This window comes from Ceratotherium simum, chromosome 24 (genome assembly GCF_057802395.1).
Source record: "Ceratotherium simum simum isolate JZ-2026a chromosome 24, ASM5780239v1, whole genome shotgun sequence".
Taxonomy (NCBI): Eukaryota; Metazoa; Chordata; class Mammalia; order Perissodactyla; family Rhinocerotidae; genus Ceratotherium; species Ceratotherium simum.
In genome coordinates, this window is record NC_141923.1 from 16,454,399 (window position 1) to 16,473,773 (window position 19,375).

The window sequence follows — 19,375 nt, forward strand, 5'->3', positions numbered from 1 at the left end:
TTAACACAACTACACTTTTATAGATGAATCCACAGACAGAACTATTCAAAGACACAGACAATTTCATAATTTTAAGAAAAGACTTAGAAGTCATAAATGACATCCTATCATTTTTTTATATTTATCATAGAGTTTAAGCTTTCAAATATCTACTTGTCTCCTAAACATCAGGAACAGGGCAAGGATACCTGGTCTCACTATTATTCCACTAATTATTCCAACATTGTGTGTGAGGTCTTAAGCAATCCAGTAAAAGAAAACAAAATAATAAAAGGTGTAAGTATTGGAAACAAATGGACAACACTGTCAGTATTTGTAGATATTATAGCCCTACATCTTAAATATTCAAGAAAATAAACTGAAAGATTAATAGGACTAATTAAGGAGTCCTATAAAGTGAGTAGATGCAAAGTCAACATATAGAAATCAATAGTATTTCTATTTATTAGCAAATAAGTTAGAAAGTATGACACAAAAATAGTGCAAAGAAAACTATACAATAACCAAGAATAAATACAGGCATACCTTGGAGATATTGCAGGCTCGATTTCAGACCACCACAATAAAGCAAATATCGCAATAAAGTGAGTCACACAATTTTTTGGTTTCCCAGTGCATATAAAAGTTATGTTCAAACTATACTGTAGTCTATTAAGTGTGCAGTGGCATTATGTCTAAGAAAATAATGTACATACCTTAATTTAAAAATACTTTATTGCTAAAAAATGCTAACCATCATCTGAGCCTTCAGCAAGTAATTTTTTTGCTGGTGGAGGGTCTTGCCTTGATGTTGATGGTTGCTAACTGATCAGAGTGATAGTTGCTGAAGGTTGGGGTGGCAATTTTTTTAAATAAGATAAAAATTAAGTTTGCTGGATTGATTGACTCTTCCTTTCACAAATAATTTCTCTGTAGCATGCGATGCTGTTTGATAGCATTTTACCTGCAGTGGAACTTCTTTCAAAATTGGAGTCAATCCTCTCAAACCCTGCTGATGCTTTATCAACTAAGTCGATGTAATATTCTAAATCCTTTGTTGTCATATCAACAATCTTCACAGCATCTTCACCGGGAGTAAATTCCATCTCAAGAAACCACTTTTTTTACTCATCTATAAGAAGCAACTCCTCATCCATTAAAGTTTTATCATGAGATTACAGTTGCATCTTCAGGCTTCACTTCTAATTCTAGTTCTCTTGCTATTTCTACCGCATCTGCAGTTACTTCCTCTACTGAAGTCTTGAACCCCTCAAGGTCATCCATGAGGGTTGGAATCAAACTCCTGTTAATGTTGATATTTTGAGCTCTTTCCATGAATCACGAATATTCTTAATGGCATCTAGAATGGTGAATCCTTTTCAGAAGGTTTTCAATTTACTATGCCCAGATCCATCAGAGGAATCGCTGCCTATGGAAGCTATAGCCAGCCTTACGAAATACATTTGTTAAATAATAAGACTTGAAAGTCAAAATGGCTCCTTGATCCATGGGCTGCAGAATGGATGTTGTGTTAGCAGGCATGGAAACAACATTAATCTTGTTGTACATCTCCATCAGAGCTCTTGGGTGACCAGATGCATTGTCATTGAGCAATCACAGTTTGAAAGGAATCCTTTTTTATGAGCAGTAGGTCTCAACAGTGGGCTTACAATATTCAGTAAACCACGTTGTAAACAGATGTGCTGTTATCCAGGCTTTGTCTTTCCATTTATAGAGCACAGGCAGAATAGTAGCATAATACTTAAGGGCCCTAGGATTTTCAGAGTGGTGAATGAGCATTGGCTTCCACTTAAAGTCACCAGCTGCAGTAGACCCTAATGAGACAGTCAGCCTGTCCTTTGAAGCTTTGAAGCCAGGCATTGACTTCTCCTCTCTAGCTATGAAAGTCTCGATGGCATCTTTTTCCAATATAAGGCTGTTTCATCTACATTGAAAATCTATTGTTCAGTGTAGCCACCCTCATTTAATTATCTTAGCTAGATATTCTGGATAACTTGCTGCCGTTTCTATATCAGCACTTGCTGCTTCACCCTGCACTTTTATGTTTTGGAGACAGCTTCTTTCTGTAAACCTCATGAACCAACCTCTGCTAGATTCCAACTTTTCTTCTGCAGCTTCCTTCCCTTGTGAGTCTTCATAGAATTGAAGAGAGTTAGGGCCTTGCTCTGGATTAGGCTTTGGCTTAAGGGAATGTTGTGGCTGGTTTGATCTTCCAGACCTGTGGTCTGTCCAGACCACTAAAACTTTCTCTGTATCAGCAATAAGGCTGTGTGGCTTTCTTATCACTTGTATGTTCAGTGGAGTGGCACTTTTAATTTCCTTCAAGAACTTTTCCTTTGCATTCACAACTTGGCTTACTGGTGCAAGAGGCCTAGCTTTTTGCCTGTCTCAGTTTTCTACATGCCTTCTTCACTAAGCTTAGTCATTTCTAGCTTTTGATTTAAAGAGAGACATGTGACTCTTCCTTTCACTTGAAAACTTAGAGGCTATTGTACGGTTATTAATTGGCGTAACTTCAATATGGTTGTGTCTCAGGAAATAGGGAGGCCCAAAGAGAAGGAGAGAGACAGGGGAACTGCTGGTTGGAGCACTCAGAACACACGTGACATTTATTGATTAAGTTCGCTGTCTTATGTGGGTGCAGTTTATGGCACCTCAAAACAATTACAATAATAACATCAAAGATCACTGATCACAGAGCACTATTACAAATATAATAATAATGAAAATGTTTGAGATATTGCGAGAATTACCAGAATGTGACACAGAGACACGAAGTGAGCAAATACTGTTAGAAAAATGGCACCAATAGACTTGCTTGACACAAGTCTATTGTCAAGCCACAAACCTTCAATTTTTAAAAAACACAGTATCTGCAAAGTGCAATAAGGTAAAGCATGATAAAACAAGGTATGCCTGTATAGCTAAAAATATGCAAGACTTGTGTTAAGAAAACTATAAAATTTTACTAAAGACATAGAAGAACTAAATAAACTATAAATTCAATGTGATCATAATCCAAATTTTAATGAGATTTTTCACAAAATCTGGAAAGATTTTTTAAAAATCATCTAGAAGAGGGAAAATATTCAAAAATAATCAAGAAATTTTTGAGAAAGTCTCCATTCTAGAAATAAAGATAATATAAAACTATAGTAATTAGAAGTGTGGGAAGAGCCAGCCCTGTTGACCTAGCAGTTAAAGTTCAGCACACTCTGCTTCTGCAGCCTGGGTTCGGTTCCTGGGCGCGGAACCACACTACTCATCTGTCAGTTGCCATGCTGTGGCAGCGGCTCACATAGAAGAACTAGAAGGACTTATAGCTATATACAACTATGAACTAGGGCTTTGGGGAGGAAAAAGGAAGAAAAAGGAAGATTGGCAACAGATTTCAGCTTAGGGTGAATCTTCCCCTGCAAATAAAAAAAAAGTGTAGGAATGTATGTACACAACAGAAGTGCATTTATGTATATACAAAAAAATGTACAACAGTGTTTGTAGCAGCAGTATTCTATGGATCGGTTTGGGGAGTAGTGTCTCTTAACAATATTAAGTCTTCTGATCCTTGAACATGGGATCTCTCCGTTTATTTAGATCTTCTTTAACTTCTTTCAACAATATTTTATAATTTTCAGTGTACAAGCCTCGTAGTGATTTTGTTGAATAACTGACCTCATTTATTAGTTCTAATGGATTTTTTAGGATTTTCTACATATAAGATCAAGTCTTCTGCAAGTATAGTTTTACTTCTCCCTTTCCAATCTGGATGCCTTTATTTCTTTTTCTTGTCTAATTATCCTGGCTGGAACCTTCAGTACAATGTTGAATAGAAGTGCTGAGAGCAGACTCCTTGTCTTGTTCCTAATTTTAGGGAGGAAGCATCCAGTCTCTCACCATTAAGTATGATATTCAACTGTGGATTTTTTATAGGTGCCCTTTATCCATGTTGAAGAATTACTCTTTTATTCCTAGTTTGTTGCATGTTTTTATCATGAAAAACTGTGTCCTTTGTTAAATGCTTTTTCTCTGTCTATTGAGATGATCATGTGGTTTTTATTTTTTATTCTGTTGATATGGTGTATTGCATTAATTGGTTTTCAGATTTTAAACCAACCTTGCATTCCTGGGATAAATCCCACTTAGTTGTGGTGTATTATTCTTTTTATATGTTGTTGGAATCAGTTGGCTAGTATTTTGTTGAGGATTTTAGTATCCATATTTATAAGAGATATTGGTCTGTAGTTTTCTGGTGACATGTTTCTGGTATTGGTATCAGGGTAGTATTGGCTTCATAAAGTGATTTGAGAAGTGTTCTCTCCTCTTTCATGGTCTCTTTCTCTGACTATACCCAGCTGTTAAACTCCATTAATTGCTGGCTGATTGCTCTGTTGTTTTCAGCATTTCCCTGGAGCATAAATTGTTTCACTAATCCAATTAAATTTAGTCTCCTTAAAAGGAACAGTTCCCTAGGTTAGTGTTTGAGATTTGTTCTGACTTTAAGCAGTCTCCTCCCAGCTACGTCTGAGATTTCCCTGGTTCTCTTGGACAAACTAGCTGGTCTTCAGTTTAGCCTATATGTCCAATGAGTCTACCAGTCACCACCCAATTAGCTTTCATCACAACCTCCATTGTTTTGAGAGCACCTTTAGGCTTGAACTTTTCCACACTGCAGTAAATGAAGTCAGTCAGTTCCCTTGAGAAGAGAAGAGCTGTTTTATGGCTTTCTTCCCTTTCTAGGCAAAATCTCTGATCCAAGGCTTTGATGTTGAGGGTGAGGACAATGGAGTGCTTCTTTCTGAGTGTCCTTTGCTGTAGAAGCTGAAGACTGGGGAGGGAGGGGGAAGAGCGCAGAAGCTATAGGTCTCATTGGATTGATGCTGAGGCCCCAGTATTCTCAGTGGCACTACACCCAAGGTAGAGCCTCCATTTCAGAATAGGGGGTGGGCAGAAGAAGAGAGCTCCCACCTCTCAGCAGCGCTCACCAAAAATTTAGCCTCAGTAGCACATAGCTGGGGACAGGATGAGAAATGCTGACACCTGCCCCTTTTGGGAAGATATCCTTCCAACTAATGGCTGTGGGAGGAGAGAGAGAGAGAGTGAGCCCTGTGTTCTTGGTTACATCAGTCTGGTGTGGAGTTCCATGTCAGTGAGTTGAGAAGAGGGAGGAAAGGAGTGGGTCTCAGTTCAAATACGGCAGACTCTCTCTGTTCTTAATGATTAGCAGATTTTCTTGAGTAAATGTTTCTTCATTTGTTGTATTTCCTTGGAACTATTTCCAGAGACTTTAAATGGTTTTGTTCTGTTTTGTTTTTTTTGACTGAGGAAGATTTGCCCTGAGCTAACATTCGCCACAAATCTTCCTCTTTTTTGCTGGGGAATATTAGCCCTGAGCTAACATATGTGCCAGTCTTCCTCTATTTTGTATGTGGGTCACCACCACAGCATGGCTGAGTGGTGTAGGTCCCCACCCGGGATCCAAACCCGTGAACCTGAGCCGCCAAAGCAGAGAGCACTGAACTTAACCACTATGCCATGGGGCCAGCCCCTAAATGTTTTTTTTTTAAAAACAGTTTTATTTATTTATTTATTTATTTTGTGAGGAAGATCAGCCCTGAGCTAACATCCATGCTAATCCTCCTCTTTTTGCTGAGGAAGACCGGCTCTAGGCTAACATCTATTGCCAATCCTCCTCCTTTTTTTTTCCCCCAAAGCCCCAGTAGATAGTTGTATGTCATAGTTGCACATCCTTCTAGTTGCTGTGTGTGGGACGCGGCCTCAGCATGGCCGGAGAAGCAGTGCGTTGGTGCGCGCCCAGGATCCAAACCTGGGCCGCCAGTAGTGGAGCATGCGCACTTAACTGCTAAGCCATGGGGCCGACCCTAAATGGTTTTTTAAAAAGTAATTTTCACCAGTTTCACTGGTGAGCAGGTCTGTGGAGTTTCTTATTCTGTCATGCAGGAAGTCTCTCCTCTGGCAGTTATTAACGTTCCAAGGCAGCCAATTCCTATTCTCTCCACCCAGTGAATGTTTTAGGGTTTTAAGCTAATTTTAATAGTAATTTGATTATATTGTAATTGTGGAGATAAAGTTGTTACAGAGGTGTTTTAAGGTGTATTCCAAAGATAAAGAGAAAATTTTTATTAGACTTATCCATTATTCATTATCATATTATTAAATGTTGTCTTTAGTTTTCTTCAAAATACACATATCTTCAAAATACACATAAATTGATCTGAACTGTGTTTTCTTTATAGGGACACATGGAAGGAGAGGTGTGGGGTTTGGCTACACATCCTTATCTGCCCATCTGTGCTACTGTGAGTGATGACAAAACCTTAAGAATATGGGATCTCTCTCCTAGTCATTGTATGTTGGCTGTCCGGAAACTGAAAAAGGGTAAGAGGCTCTCAGACTTGAACATAGATTAAGTTGTCACAATTTTCTAACCCTGACAAATGTAAGAAAGCAATAGTAGGTATATAAAAAAGACTTTAAATATTTATTGTATGTCCACTTGCTCATCATGCTATATGAAGAGAATTAATTATACAGTTTTTGCTTTATGGGACCCCCTATGATCATGGCTATGGGACCTCCTATGATCAAACTGAGCCAGTTTTCAACATCATGTTGGAAGAAAGTATAGGAAGAAAACAGAAGCTAAGTTTTCTACCCTTTATGATTATGGATTATGTGTAATTCAGAATCAGAAACTAAGAAAGAAGGCCTTACCTTAAAAAGTGGTAGCAATGTTGAAACAGAACTGAGCACGTTTGTAGGAGGCAAATGAGGCTAGCCTATCAGTGTAGAGAGACGAGGGGTGCCATTGTTGGATCAAGGCTGTTACTGTTAACCTAGGGCAGGTGGAATATACAGAGAGCTTCAAATTCTTAGTAAAGTGGTAGAGAGTGTTATTTTATAGCATAGGGACTTTGTAGGAGGAGCTGTGGTTGAACAAGTTGGGAATTGTGACTGTAAGAAATGTGATAGAATCAGCAGATGAAGAAAAAGATTGTCTAGCTGTATTAAGAGCCAAGTTGAAGTTAGGTAAAATGAATTTGTAATTCAATCAGTTAATTTATTTTTACTTCCTTTTACTGACTTAAAAGTTACAGAATCTATTCTCTTCTTCTAGGGTCACTGTTAAATATTTAACATGTATAACTTAACTAACAGTCTGAAGTTGATCATACTCTCTGGAGACTTGAACTCCAGTCACTGTCCTTTGTTTTTTAGTTATTGATGTCCAGCATTTTCATTCTCTCTCTCTCTCTCTTTTTTTTTGGCAAAAACTAGAGAGAGTTACCAAATATTATTTCAGTGGTTCTATACTTGAACTTTCAACATGAAAGGTTACAATAAGATTTCAAAACCAGTCACACCTCTGTGTACACAGAAAACCACGGTGCCAAATAGTCTTTTGTTCACAAGGCCAAGTCCTGACCTAGTTTGGAACTTACTTGGTTTTTTTTTTTCTCCCCAAAACCCCAGTACATAGTTGTATATCTAGTTGTAGGTCCTTCTAGTTCTTCTACGTGGGATGCCACCTCAGCATGGCTTAGTGAGCGTTGAGTAGGTCCACGCCCGGGATCCCAACCAGCGAACCCCGGGCCGCCAAAGCGGAGCAGACAAACTTAACCACTGCGCCACTGGGCCGGCCCCAGAACTTACTTGCTTTTAATACCTATCAGATTTTCTTTCTTTTTTTTTAAATTGAAGTATAATTGACATATAACGTTATATTAGTTTCAGTTGTACAACATAATGATTCAATATTTGTATATATTGTGCAGTGATCACCACAATAAGTCTAGTTAATATCCATCCATACAGAGTTACAAAATTTTTTTTTCTTGTGATGAGAACTTTTAAGATCTACTCTCTTAGCAGCTTTCAAATATGCAAAACAGTATTATTAACATGGTCACCACGAGGTACATTATATCCCCATGACTTATTTATTTTATACCTGGAAGTTTGTACCTTTTGACCCCCTTCACCCATTTCACTCATTCCCAACTCCCTGCTCTGGCAACCACCAATCTGTTCTCTGTATCTATGAGCTTGATGTTGTTGGTTTTGCTTAGATTTCACGTATAAGTGAAATTATATGGTTTTTCGCTTTTTCTGTCTGACTTATTTCACTTAGCATAATGCCCTCAAAGTCCATCCATGTTGTTGCAAATGGCAAGATTTCATCCTTTTTTATGGCTATTTGAATAATATTCCATTGTATATATACACCACATTTTCTTTATCCGTTCATCGATCAATGGACACTGAGGTGGTTTCTGTATCTTGGCTATTGTAAATAATGCTGCAATGAACATAGAGGTACATATATGTTTTCAAGTTAGTGTTTTTGTTTTCTTCAGATAAATACCCAGGAGTGGAATTGCTGGATCATATGGTAGTTCTATTTTTAATTTTTTGAGGATCTCTGGGTTTTTTTAACTACTCTTCAGTTAGACATTATTATTATTTTATGCAGTCAGTGTTTACTTAGGTTTACCTATGTATCTATACATCTCTTTGTTCACCTTTGCTTCTTGTATCTCAGACTTTGTTCTTTTGTCATTTTCCTGCTTCCTAAAATACAGTCTTAGAATTTCTTTAATAAAGATTTGTTGGAAATTCCCTCAGTTTCTCTTGTCTGAACCAGTGGCATACAAAGAACAGAGTGGTGGGAGTGGTTTATTCCAGCTGCAGAATTATTATTTATTTATTTTTTTTGTGAGGAAGATTGGCCCTGAGCTAACATCTGCCAATCCTCCTCTTTTTGCTGAGGCAGACTGGCCCTGGGCTAACATGCACGCCCATCTTGCTCTACTTTACATGGGACGCCACCACAGCATGGCTTGACAAGCGGTGCGTGGGTGCGCGCCTGGGATCTGAACCAGTGAACCCCGGGCCTCCACAGCAGAGTGTGCGCACTTAACAGCTTTCACCACTGGGCCAGCCCCTGCAGAATTATTTTATCACTGACGTTGCAGTTCTTAAAAAGCAAACTGATTTTTATTCAGTTTTATTATTATTGTTTTAAATTCTCAATAGGCAGTGTATTGCCCTTGGGGTGAACTGTTACCGCCACCCTGCCCTTGTGATGCTACTAGTCTGAAGGTGTTTGGTTTTTTTACTTTCATTCTTGAATACTAATTTAACTGCTTCTGGAATTCTTGGTTGAGAGCTATTATTCTTCTGGTTTCCACTGTTCTCTTTTACTTCGTTCTGCAGTTCTATAGTTTAATAAAATCGTGCATGTATGTGGTTTAATTTATTCTGTTTAGGATTTTATTGTGCTTCCTGAATCTGTGGATTTATTTCTTGTATCAATCCTGAAAAATTGCCTGCCAGTATTAACTGGCTCCTTCTAGGACCAGATCTTTGTATTAGGTTTTAGAGAAAAGTCGTGATTCTATATTTTTAAAAATATTCTTCTATAATCACTGTTATGTTTATTTCTGTCATCATTCATTCAAGAGGAAAACAGGTGGATTTTTATATCGTCAAAGAGATATGTATGGTTTTATACTGATTGACTTAATTATAACAAAATCACAGTCATAATGGTTTAAATATTATGAAGCACAGTTATCTCTTTCAAACATTCAATAAACAAATACTGTTTTCTTCAACAAATGAATATACAAGTATTATGGTCCTAAGGCTTAACATTTTATAAAAATAAGTCATTGTAGTTAATGTAGACTATTATATGAGAATTTTACCAAACAAATAATTGAATTTTATGGTAACTAGTTATAGAATAACCAGAAGTATAAATATGCAACATGAATAATGTCTCTATTCTTAATGTCTGCAAAGTAAATATTTTCTAAATATTTGCCAGCCTTTTGTGCTTTTCTGTATAATGATATAGTGGACAGTTCTCATTAGAAACTTGTATCCCTTGGCTTTAGCTTTTAATTATAATCAAACCTGAATTCTTAACGTAGAATTTATTTTTTAATTCTATGCTATTATTCTGTGTCTTGGCTATTTTCACATTTTCTGTCTCTCTGTGCCGCTTTCTTAAAATCTTTATTCTAGTTCTTAATTCTCTTTCACATCTGCTGTTTAATCTACCCGTTAGGTATTTCATTTTCATAAGTCTCATTTTTAGAAATTGTTTTCTTTTCAAATTTGCCTTAGATTTTTTTAATAACATATTATTCCTTGCTTATGTTTTAGATTTCCTCTTTTATGTCTTTAATCCTAACTGTACATATCAGATAAAAAATATAAAATCTAGTTATCTGACATCCTTGGGGATCTGACTCTGCTGTGTCTTTCTTTCTGATGTTTGGGGTTATTTTCCTGCCTGTTCCCTTCTGGTGGTCTGTTTTCACGTGTGCTTGAAAATCTGGATTGTAAGTTCATGTTTGTTTGGGCTTTCTTTACCTGTGGGAATCCTCTGAGGTCTGAATCGAAGGTATATTCTTCCAGAGGGATTTTGTGTTTCCTTCTGCCAGGTGCCTGGGGTGCTACCATCCAGAACTACTAAAAATTGATTTCTTTAGCTTAGATTGCATAAATCATGTAATTAGTATAACTTCCAATCTAAGATCTGCATAAGCTACCCCGTGTTTGTGAATTCTCAAATGTGATTTTTCCCCTCTGTCTAGAGCCAGGATATACAGGTCTGTTTCCTGAGGTCTTTATTGCTAGGCACATTCTTAAAAAGTCTGTTCTTCTCTTGAGGTATGATTGTAATACTAGAACAAAATGATAATACAGGTATTTGGAGGTTTTTGCAAAAAAAAATATTGCATGTAGTTAAATATCTGTATTTTACTTCTTAAGGTATTTATAAATCAAAAGAAAAGTTAAAAAGTAAAAATCAGTGAAACTAAATAGCATATTTAGATACAAAATTTTTAAACATAAAAAAGTAAAAAGATAAAATTATAAAAATATAAGTATAATTATACATTATTTTAATCATTAGTAAATTGTTAAAAATTAAATACTTCATAAAATGAAGAAAGTTTCAGCATGAAAAATTGAAAATGAAATAGTTAATCTTTCTTTTTAAAGCAGTCTTAAAAAGCAAAGTTCATTAATGGTATTATCAGTGAGTAAGGTAATTAATTTTGTGCAAATTTTCCCAGATGTCCAAAAGGCCCTTACTGACTTCACTATACACTAGTCTAAGATGAAAAGATAAGTATAATCCAGTTCTAGATTTCCTCTGACTCTTTCATCATATAACACTATCTCTTGTTTGATAGCTTTGAGGACATCTTTTTGAATAACTTTTTTTATAGTGACTATAGCTCTTGTATTGATAGCAAGCTATAATGTTTATTTCAAAGAAAGCATTTCCAGTTTTCATTCTCTTTAGATTTGTGATTTATAGAAGGAAATTCTAACTCATTATTATCATGTCTAGTGTGTGTTGAATTGTGTCCCCCAAAAAGATATGTGAAAGTCCTAACCCCCAGTACCTGTGAATGTGACCATATCTGGAAATAAGAGTCTTTGCCAATGTAATCAAGTTAAGATCATACTGGATTAGGATGGGCTCTGAATCCATTGACTGGTGTCCTTATAAGAAGGCTATGTGAAGACACAGGGACACAGACACACAGGGAGAATGCAGTGTGATGACAGAGGCAGAAATTGAGATATTGTGTCCATAAGTCAAGGAGCACCAAGGATTGCTGGCAACTACCAGAAGCTAAAGAGAGGCAAGAAAGGATTCTTTCCTAGAACTTTCAGAGGGAGCACGGCCCTGCCAACACTTTGATTTCAGGCTTCTAGTCTCCAGAACTGTGAGAGAATAGATTTCTGTTGTTTTAAGCCACCCAGTTGTGGTAATTTGTTATGGCAGCTCTAGGAAACTAATACAGTGTTCACATTCCACTTGTACAAAAAGTCTTTGAACTAGCATAAGAATTAGTCTCACAGTCGAAGCGTTGAATGTTATCTCCATAAAACTTGAGAGAAGAAAATAAAATATGCTTTATATTACCTGTGTTCAATTAAAAAGTTTACTTCGTATATAACTCTGGATGCCTCAAGATGCTAATGATTCAGTTATCGGTTTATTTTTAAACTTGGAAATAATGGTATTACTGGTATTTTGGAACTTAAAATTAACATAGAATTTGAAAACCAGTACTGTATGAATACAATGAATGTATAGGCTTTCAAGAATTCTGGTTTTATCCATGAGGCCCAGGTGCAAGACTAGTCTCCTCTGCTGTCAGAGCAGATGTGGCTTTATTTTATTACCCTATTTTTCTGCCACCTTTATCTTTTTTTGATCCCTGGGGAGTTTTTCTTAGTTTTTAATGAGCTCAGCTATGCATTTAAAAGATGCTTGTTATGTTAATCTTTGCTTAAACTCAACTTTCCACCTTCTCTATGCCTGCACCCAATCAGCTTCAGCTTTTGGTGCTGATTAAGGTTGAGTAAAACGTGCCACTGCGGTTCTGTTTCTTTGCTCTCCATTGTAGCAGAACTCCTCGAAATGATAGAACTCACTTCTCTGTTTTCACATGACAGTTGCTTCACAAACCACTCCAGTTAGGCTTTTATTTCTCTTGGTTCATTGAACTTGCTGCTAATCTCTTGGTCAACTCTTGGTCCTCACCTTACTCACCTCACAGTAGTTTTTGACATAATTGATCATTCCTTCTTTTCTGAAATCCTTTTTTCACTTGGCTCTGGAACCCATGCATGTCTTTTGTTTTCCCCCTCTACTGGCTTCTTTTTTTCTTTTCCCTTTGCTGGCTCTGCCTCTTCTTCTTGCTCTCTACATATAGAAATGCTTTAGGGTTCTCTCCCTGGCCTTCCTTTTTGCGTATGTACACTCGTACTTTAGGTGATTATGTCAGTCACTGTCCAGTCAGAAGATAGAGAGTATACTAGTCATTTTAACAGGGAAAATTTAATAAAAAGAATTGTTAACCAGTAAAACCTGGTTACCTGCTGAGGAGGCTATAGAAGTAGCCACCATAGAAAGCAGCTGCTAGCCCTCCCTAGCTGAGAGAAAGTGAACAAAGAAAGAACTTAAAGGAGATTCAGACCTGTTTGGAAAAGGTCTGGCTGCCATCAGAACACTCAGTCTGTCAGTGGTGAAGAAGCTTGCCAGAGGCTGCAGGCCTCAGTGGAACAGTGAGAGGGGTCACTGGGTGAAGGAAGAGTTTGCCAGAGGCTGCAGGCCAGAGCTGAATGGCAGGACCACTGCTTGGAGAAGAACTTAGCCAGGGCAAAGGTTGTCGAACTGTGAGGGCTGCTGCTGTGTGGGTGGAGCATCTTGCTGGAGGCTACAAATCACAGCTGAACCATTAGGGCCATTGCTGTGATGGTGGGAAAACTTGCTAGAGGACTCAGTGGGGGCTACCACTGTGGGGAGTGCAGCCATGCCCCCTGCATGCCAGTGCCTTGCCTCTGTAGGTAAAATCAAGCGCTGGAAGAAGGAAGGAGAGTCCCTTTCTCCTGCTTTGGACTTGTAGTGTCTCTCCAGCACCCTCGGTTGGCAAATCTTAGTATCAGTCCGCTGGCAAAAGTGAAAAATCTTCTACAAGGCCCAAAGGATAGTAGATTTGGAACTGAGAGGCAATAAATTAATAACTGGCACAAACTACCCATTTGTCTAATCATCCATATTCATCTTTTTACACATATTTGAAGTTCGATATAACCACACACCTAACCTTATGTTTATATTCTACCCAAAAAAGTTTTACCCAAAGAGATGCAGCTACGCTTGGTACAGGTGAAGTAGTTCTCACCCTCTACCCAAAAAGAGAAGACACAATCCCAACAGTCGTTGTATCCATTGCTAACTATATTAATTACTCTTCAATTCAGTCACAGTCTTACTGAATATTCTGTTACCTTAAGACTAAATTATGAAGTTAACCTCCAACAAACTTGTATAAAATATTAAGGAGAAAAAGAGAGAAGTACATAGTTTATATATACACATTACAAGCATTTACCTGTAGTCCTCGTTTTTCTAACTGGTTATAGGCTGTGGTTGATATCTGTGACTTCCTGTCTTGAATGGGAATGGAACTACCCATTCCATACTTTCTTTGCCCTTAGTCAGAACCTCAGGTGATTGGTGTTACTTAACTCATGGGGTGACCCAAACCTTCATTACTGAATGATGTGAAATCTCAATATCTCTGTCTGTTTTTTTTCCTTGTTGCTGTTGTTTTGCATTAAGCTTTACCATTGGTCATGGAGGGACTAAGAGGCATCCCAGTGAATCCTCTGGGTCCCAAATAGTCCCCTATGCCCTAATTGTGTAGCAGTAACTCAATTTCCCCTTTGTAATCAGGATCCATCACTCCAGCCAGAAGAGTAACAACCCTGTGCTTTGCCTGTTGGTTCAGTGGCCTAATGAGCCCAACATGGCCAGGTGGCAGTCTCATCTTTCAGTTCAGTGCAAACATTATGTTCCCTGGTGAAAGCATTCTCCCTGCTCTTGAGAGCTAAGACAGAATCATCAGAGCTGAGTTTCAAGGATGTAAAGCAAAATTGTGCAAGTTGGTTATTAGATATAATAGTTAGAAGAGCCACTCCCACCTCTTGATTTCCAGACCCATGTATTCTGGCTATGAGGTAGACAGCACCATATAATGGTCTATGATTCAAAGCATATACCACATGCTGTGAGATAAAACCCCAGTCTTTCATGGTGTTGTTGCCCAAATGGTGCCATAAAATAGTTTTTAGTAAGCCATTCCACCATTCTCTTAGCAGCTTTCTCTGAGTTATGGGGGTATGTGATAAAACCAGTTAATTCCATAGGCATGAGCCTTATGTTGTATTTTGCTTTGAAATGAGTTCCTTGATCAGAAGCATGGAATTTGGTGTTAGTGGATAAGACATCCTGTGTGTCCATGGATGGTGGTGCTAGCAGAAGCATTATGGGTAGGGAAGGCAAAACCAGAATTCATGTCTATTCCAGCGCGGATGAATGTTTGCCCCCTCCATGATGGAAGAGATCCAGTGTAATCAACATGCCACCAGGTGTCTGGCTGGTCTCCCTGGGGAATGGCACCATATCAGAGGTTCACTTGGTCTCTGCTGTTAGCAGATTAGACATTCAGCAATAGTGGTAACAAGATCAGCCTTGGTAAGGAGAAGTCCATGTTTTTGAACCCAAGCATAGACTTCGTTCTTGCCACCATCGGCCCACCGAGCAAGTGCTAGCTGGCTAGGAAAAGAGGCTGCCTGATATCCATAGAGCATATCATTTTGTCCATCTGATTATTAAGAGCCTCCTCTGCAGAGAATGCCCTTTGGTGGGCATTCTCTAGGACACAAAAATCTTTACAACCTGTGCTTTTTCTGAGAGTTTCATCCACATATCTATTTTCCAGATTTCCTGTCTCTAATCTTTCAATCCTGTTTCTTCCAGACCCTAACTGTTCATCCAAATAGTTAACAATTGCTAATGAATCAGTGTAAATCTGTCCATCACTACAAAAGTGAAAAACCAAATGTACTGCTTGAAGTGCTGCTCACGGAGAAGTTTTACCTTTACAGCTGTCCTTCAGGGTCGCTTCTGAGTGGGGCTGTAATGCTTTCAGGTGGGTCCCAACATATTGTGTAGAAACATCTGTAAATCTGGCTAAAATTTTTTCTTCCTCAGTCAGCTGATCATAAGGAACACCCGTGAGGCCATAGATTGAGAGAGAGAAGAAGCGTTGGCAGCAGGAATTATTATTGAAGGATTCCGAGCCACCTATTCATACAAATTACTTGTAACTTTCAGATCTATTCAAGCCTGGTCTTTTATATACCATTTTTACTTGATGATAGATTGCCGTTGTGCACACCCAGTCTATGGCTGGGTTGGTAATGTAACTTTCAGTTCCTGATAGGAAGCTCACAACACATAGTCACCTGATATCTCATAGTTAGGCATTTACTCTCTGAGAAGGCCTAGAAGCAAACCAGAAGCTGCTTCTCAAAAGGAAAATAGTTATCTGTAAAGGACAACGTGTATTTTCTTCCAAGTCTGAGATATCTGCAGTATTGTTCTCCTTTGGTAGTTCTCCAGAGACTCCATCTTTAAAGCATCCCTGTTTACCACAGACACTTTGAGTTTCATTGGATCTGCTGGATCATAAGGCCCAAGTGGAAAATCAGCTTTCCTTCTCTCTTTCTGGTCCCCACTGGAAGCCTTATAAGTAACTTGATAGATGGGTAGAAGCAGCTCATTCAAATGTAGTATATGTTGCTTCCGAAAAGGCCTACCAAGCATTTTTTTCCTTTTGTTTATAGTAGGTGATGGGAGGTACAGCAACTTGTCTTTTACCTTGGAGGGAATATCTTGACATACTCTAGATCAGAAACTTCACCGAGGTGGCAGGTCCCTGAATTTTTGTGGGGATTATCTGCCACTCTCTTGATTCACTTATGTCTTACTAAGGCATCTAAAGTACTTGTTGCTTCCTGCTCCTCAGATCAATTCAGCATAATATCATCAATGTAGAGGACCATTGTGATGTTTTGTGGAATGTCAAGAAGATCAGGATCTCTGTGGACTATATTATGGCAAAGAACAGGAGAGTTGAAATAGCCCTGAGGCAAGGCTTTGAAGGTGTACACAGATACAAGACAGGTAAAAGCGAATGCTTCTGGTGGTCCTTACAAATTGGTGTGGAGAAAAAAGCATTAACCAGGACAATAGCTGCATGCAAAATGCTAGGGGCTATGAAATTTGTTCTAGTAAAGATCTGGAAGAATACATCTGGAAGAGTAGCTTCAGTTGGAGTCACTCCCTGATTAAATTTATTATCCATAGTTATTATCTAAAATCCATCTGATTTCAGCACAGACCAAACAGGCAAGTTTAAGTGATGCCATGAGCTATTCCACTGCTGGGTATTTATCCAAAGACCATGAAAACACGAATGCGTCAAGATATGTGCACTCCTATGTTCATTGCAGCGTTATTCATGATAGTTGGCTATTGGAAGCAACCTAGGTGCCCATCAAGGGACGAATTGATAAAGATGTGGTATATGTACACAATGGAATACTACTCAGCCATAAGAAATGATGAAATCCACCCATTTGTGACAACATGGATGGACCTTGAGGGTATTATGCTAAGCGAAATAAGTCAGAGGGAGAAAGTCAAATACCGTATTATCTTACTCATAAGTAGAAGATAAAAATGACAACAATCACATATAGACAGAGATTGGATTGGTGGTTACCAGAGGGGAAGGGGGGAGGGGGGAGGGAGAAAGGGATGATTAGGCACATGTGTGTGGTAATGGATTGTAATAGTCTTTGAGTGGTGAACATGATGTAATCTATATAGAAATCGAAATATAATGATGTACACCTGGAATTTATACAATGTTGTAAACCAATGTTACCGCAATAAAAAAATTAGCAAATTTTAAAGACCTAGGAAAAAAATGAATGAATGAATGAGTGAATGAATGATGCTGTGATAGTCATTCTCACCCCTGGATCGTTCTAGTCTTTGGGAGTATCGCTATTTTTGCAATTCTCAGGCTTATGGTTTTGCTTCTGGTTTGTTGTCTTGGTAGAGAGAGGAATTTCCAGGGGTTTTGCCTTAGTTCTTCCTGTCGTAATGACCCTTATCCCATGGGTCAGAGAGCCAGCACAGAGCATTCTACCAGTTGCCAAGTATATCTATTCAAATTTAGGAATTGGGTGGGGTCCACAGACCACCTGGGTCCACTGTGATTCAAACTTGGCTAAAACTCCATCTATCATATGATCACCATAAGGCCCCACCTTTACTGGTGTACAACAGAAGCATTTTGTGTTCTCAAGAATTAGTGTCAGTTCAGAGCCCATGTCTGGTAATTCCTGAAAGTTTGGATGTTTCCTTTTCTCAGTCACAGTCATCCCTAGTAAATGGCCACAAATCTGTGGAGGAAGATTTACATTATATACTTGTGGCAGTGCTACAGAGTGCTTCCTCAATGGGACCTGGCTTTCCCTTCAGTCAAGGGCCTCTGAGTGTATGAAGTGGCTTAGGTCTGAAAACTGGCTGAGAATCTGTGACTCTCTGTTGTGGTGATTTAAGTCAGGTTTTTTAGCCACCAGGTCTGGAGTCTTTTCTATTATATAGATCAAACACTAATCTAGTAGTCTATTCATCTGTTTTATTCCTGGAGATATCATGATTAGTTAGCCACCAACAGAAATCTTCATAGGCCAAAATGTTCTGATTATCAGTACAGCCTTGCTTCCCTTTTTGGTAAAAGAATCTACCTTGTCTTTGCTGGTTAAGTGATGCTACATCAAGGAGCCCATATTAATGGCAACATCTCCCATTCCTGACCTACAAAGGAGGACAGTCAGAGAGCTTTTCAAGGATGCAGATGCTGCCCTTAATTAACGTTATTTCTCGGTGCTTTTGTGAAGGGACTACTTTCTAGACTTTTTGGGAGTGAGTGGGTGTGCAGGTTGCATATGAAAAATCTGCTTCAATATTCTTACCTTCCTAAACTTTTGGATTCCTTTCTCTACATCAGAGGTCAGCCCACGGATCAAATCCAGCCCACCTCCTGGTATTGTAATAAAATTTTATTAGAACACAGTCATGCTCATTCATCTTTGTATTGTCTAGGTCAGCTTTTGCATTATAGTAGCCGAGTTCATTAGTTGAGACAGATAATATGGCCTGCAAAGCTGAAAATATTTACTATTGGATCCTTTAAGAAAAAATTTGTCAACTTTTTGCCCTAGAGCAAGTTTTCCCTAGAGCATGTTGAGATTTGATCCAAATTAGGGGTCTAGTGACAGCAGAGGAGTAGTTGTGATGGTTCTTCAGAAGGTTAAACATCCCCTTGCAAGGCATCTGCCCCAGAATGTCAGTCTTCTCAGACACAGGGGAGCAAGTTATTTGCACTGGCCAGTGAGACTCAGAATAACATGGAAGTTTAAGATTCTCAGTTTTGTCTGAGTCCAACCAGATGTTCCCATTCCAAGTTTCAAAGATCTCTTCCTTCTCAATCAATGCCCTAACTTTCACGTAAGAAACTTGGTGAGGCTATGAATTCAATTGATATTATAAATTTACAACCTACTCAATTAAATTTTGTGTTTAATTTTCAGCAATATCAGCCCTGTCACAGATTCTTTTAGGTTTGCCACAGAAGCCCTCTCTACTCAGACCATGACTCGTGCTGAGAGTTTAAGGACCTGAGCTTATTACTTCTTTCTGTAAATGCTCCATGCACTCAGTGGAATCTAGTGCACAACGCAGTCTTTGTGTCATCATCATTTTTGTAATGGTCAGGGGCAGCAGCCTCTTGGACTCCTAGGGCACTTATATTTACTTCATCACAATCAACCACAGGAGATAACTTGATTAATTGTCATGCCAGTGCATACCTTGCATTACTAGCATCTCATT

General features: G+C 38.5%; 1 protein-coding gene across 10 annotated transcripts in view; it reads left to right on the forward strand.

The window, feature by feature from the left end:
• Window positions 1-19,375, forward strand: part of EML5 (EMAP like 5) — a 159,792-nt gene that overhangs the window by 94,591 nt on the left and 45,826 nt on the right. For all 10 annotated transcript variants that reach the window (XM_087448076.1, XM_087448080.1, XM_014784479.2 and 7 more), the window contains one exon: window positions 6,255-6,396. In XM_087448076.1, coding sequence (XP_087304202.1) covers window positions 6,255-6,396 — 142 coding nt within the window. The remainder of the gene's footprint in view (window positions 1-6,254; window positions 6,397-19,375) is intronic.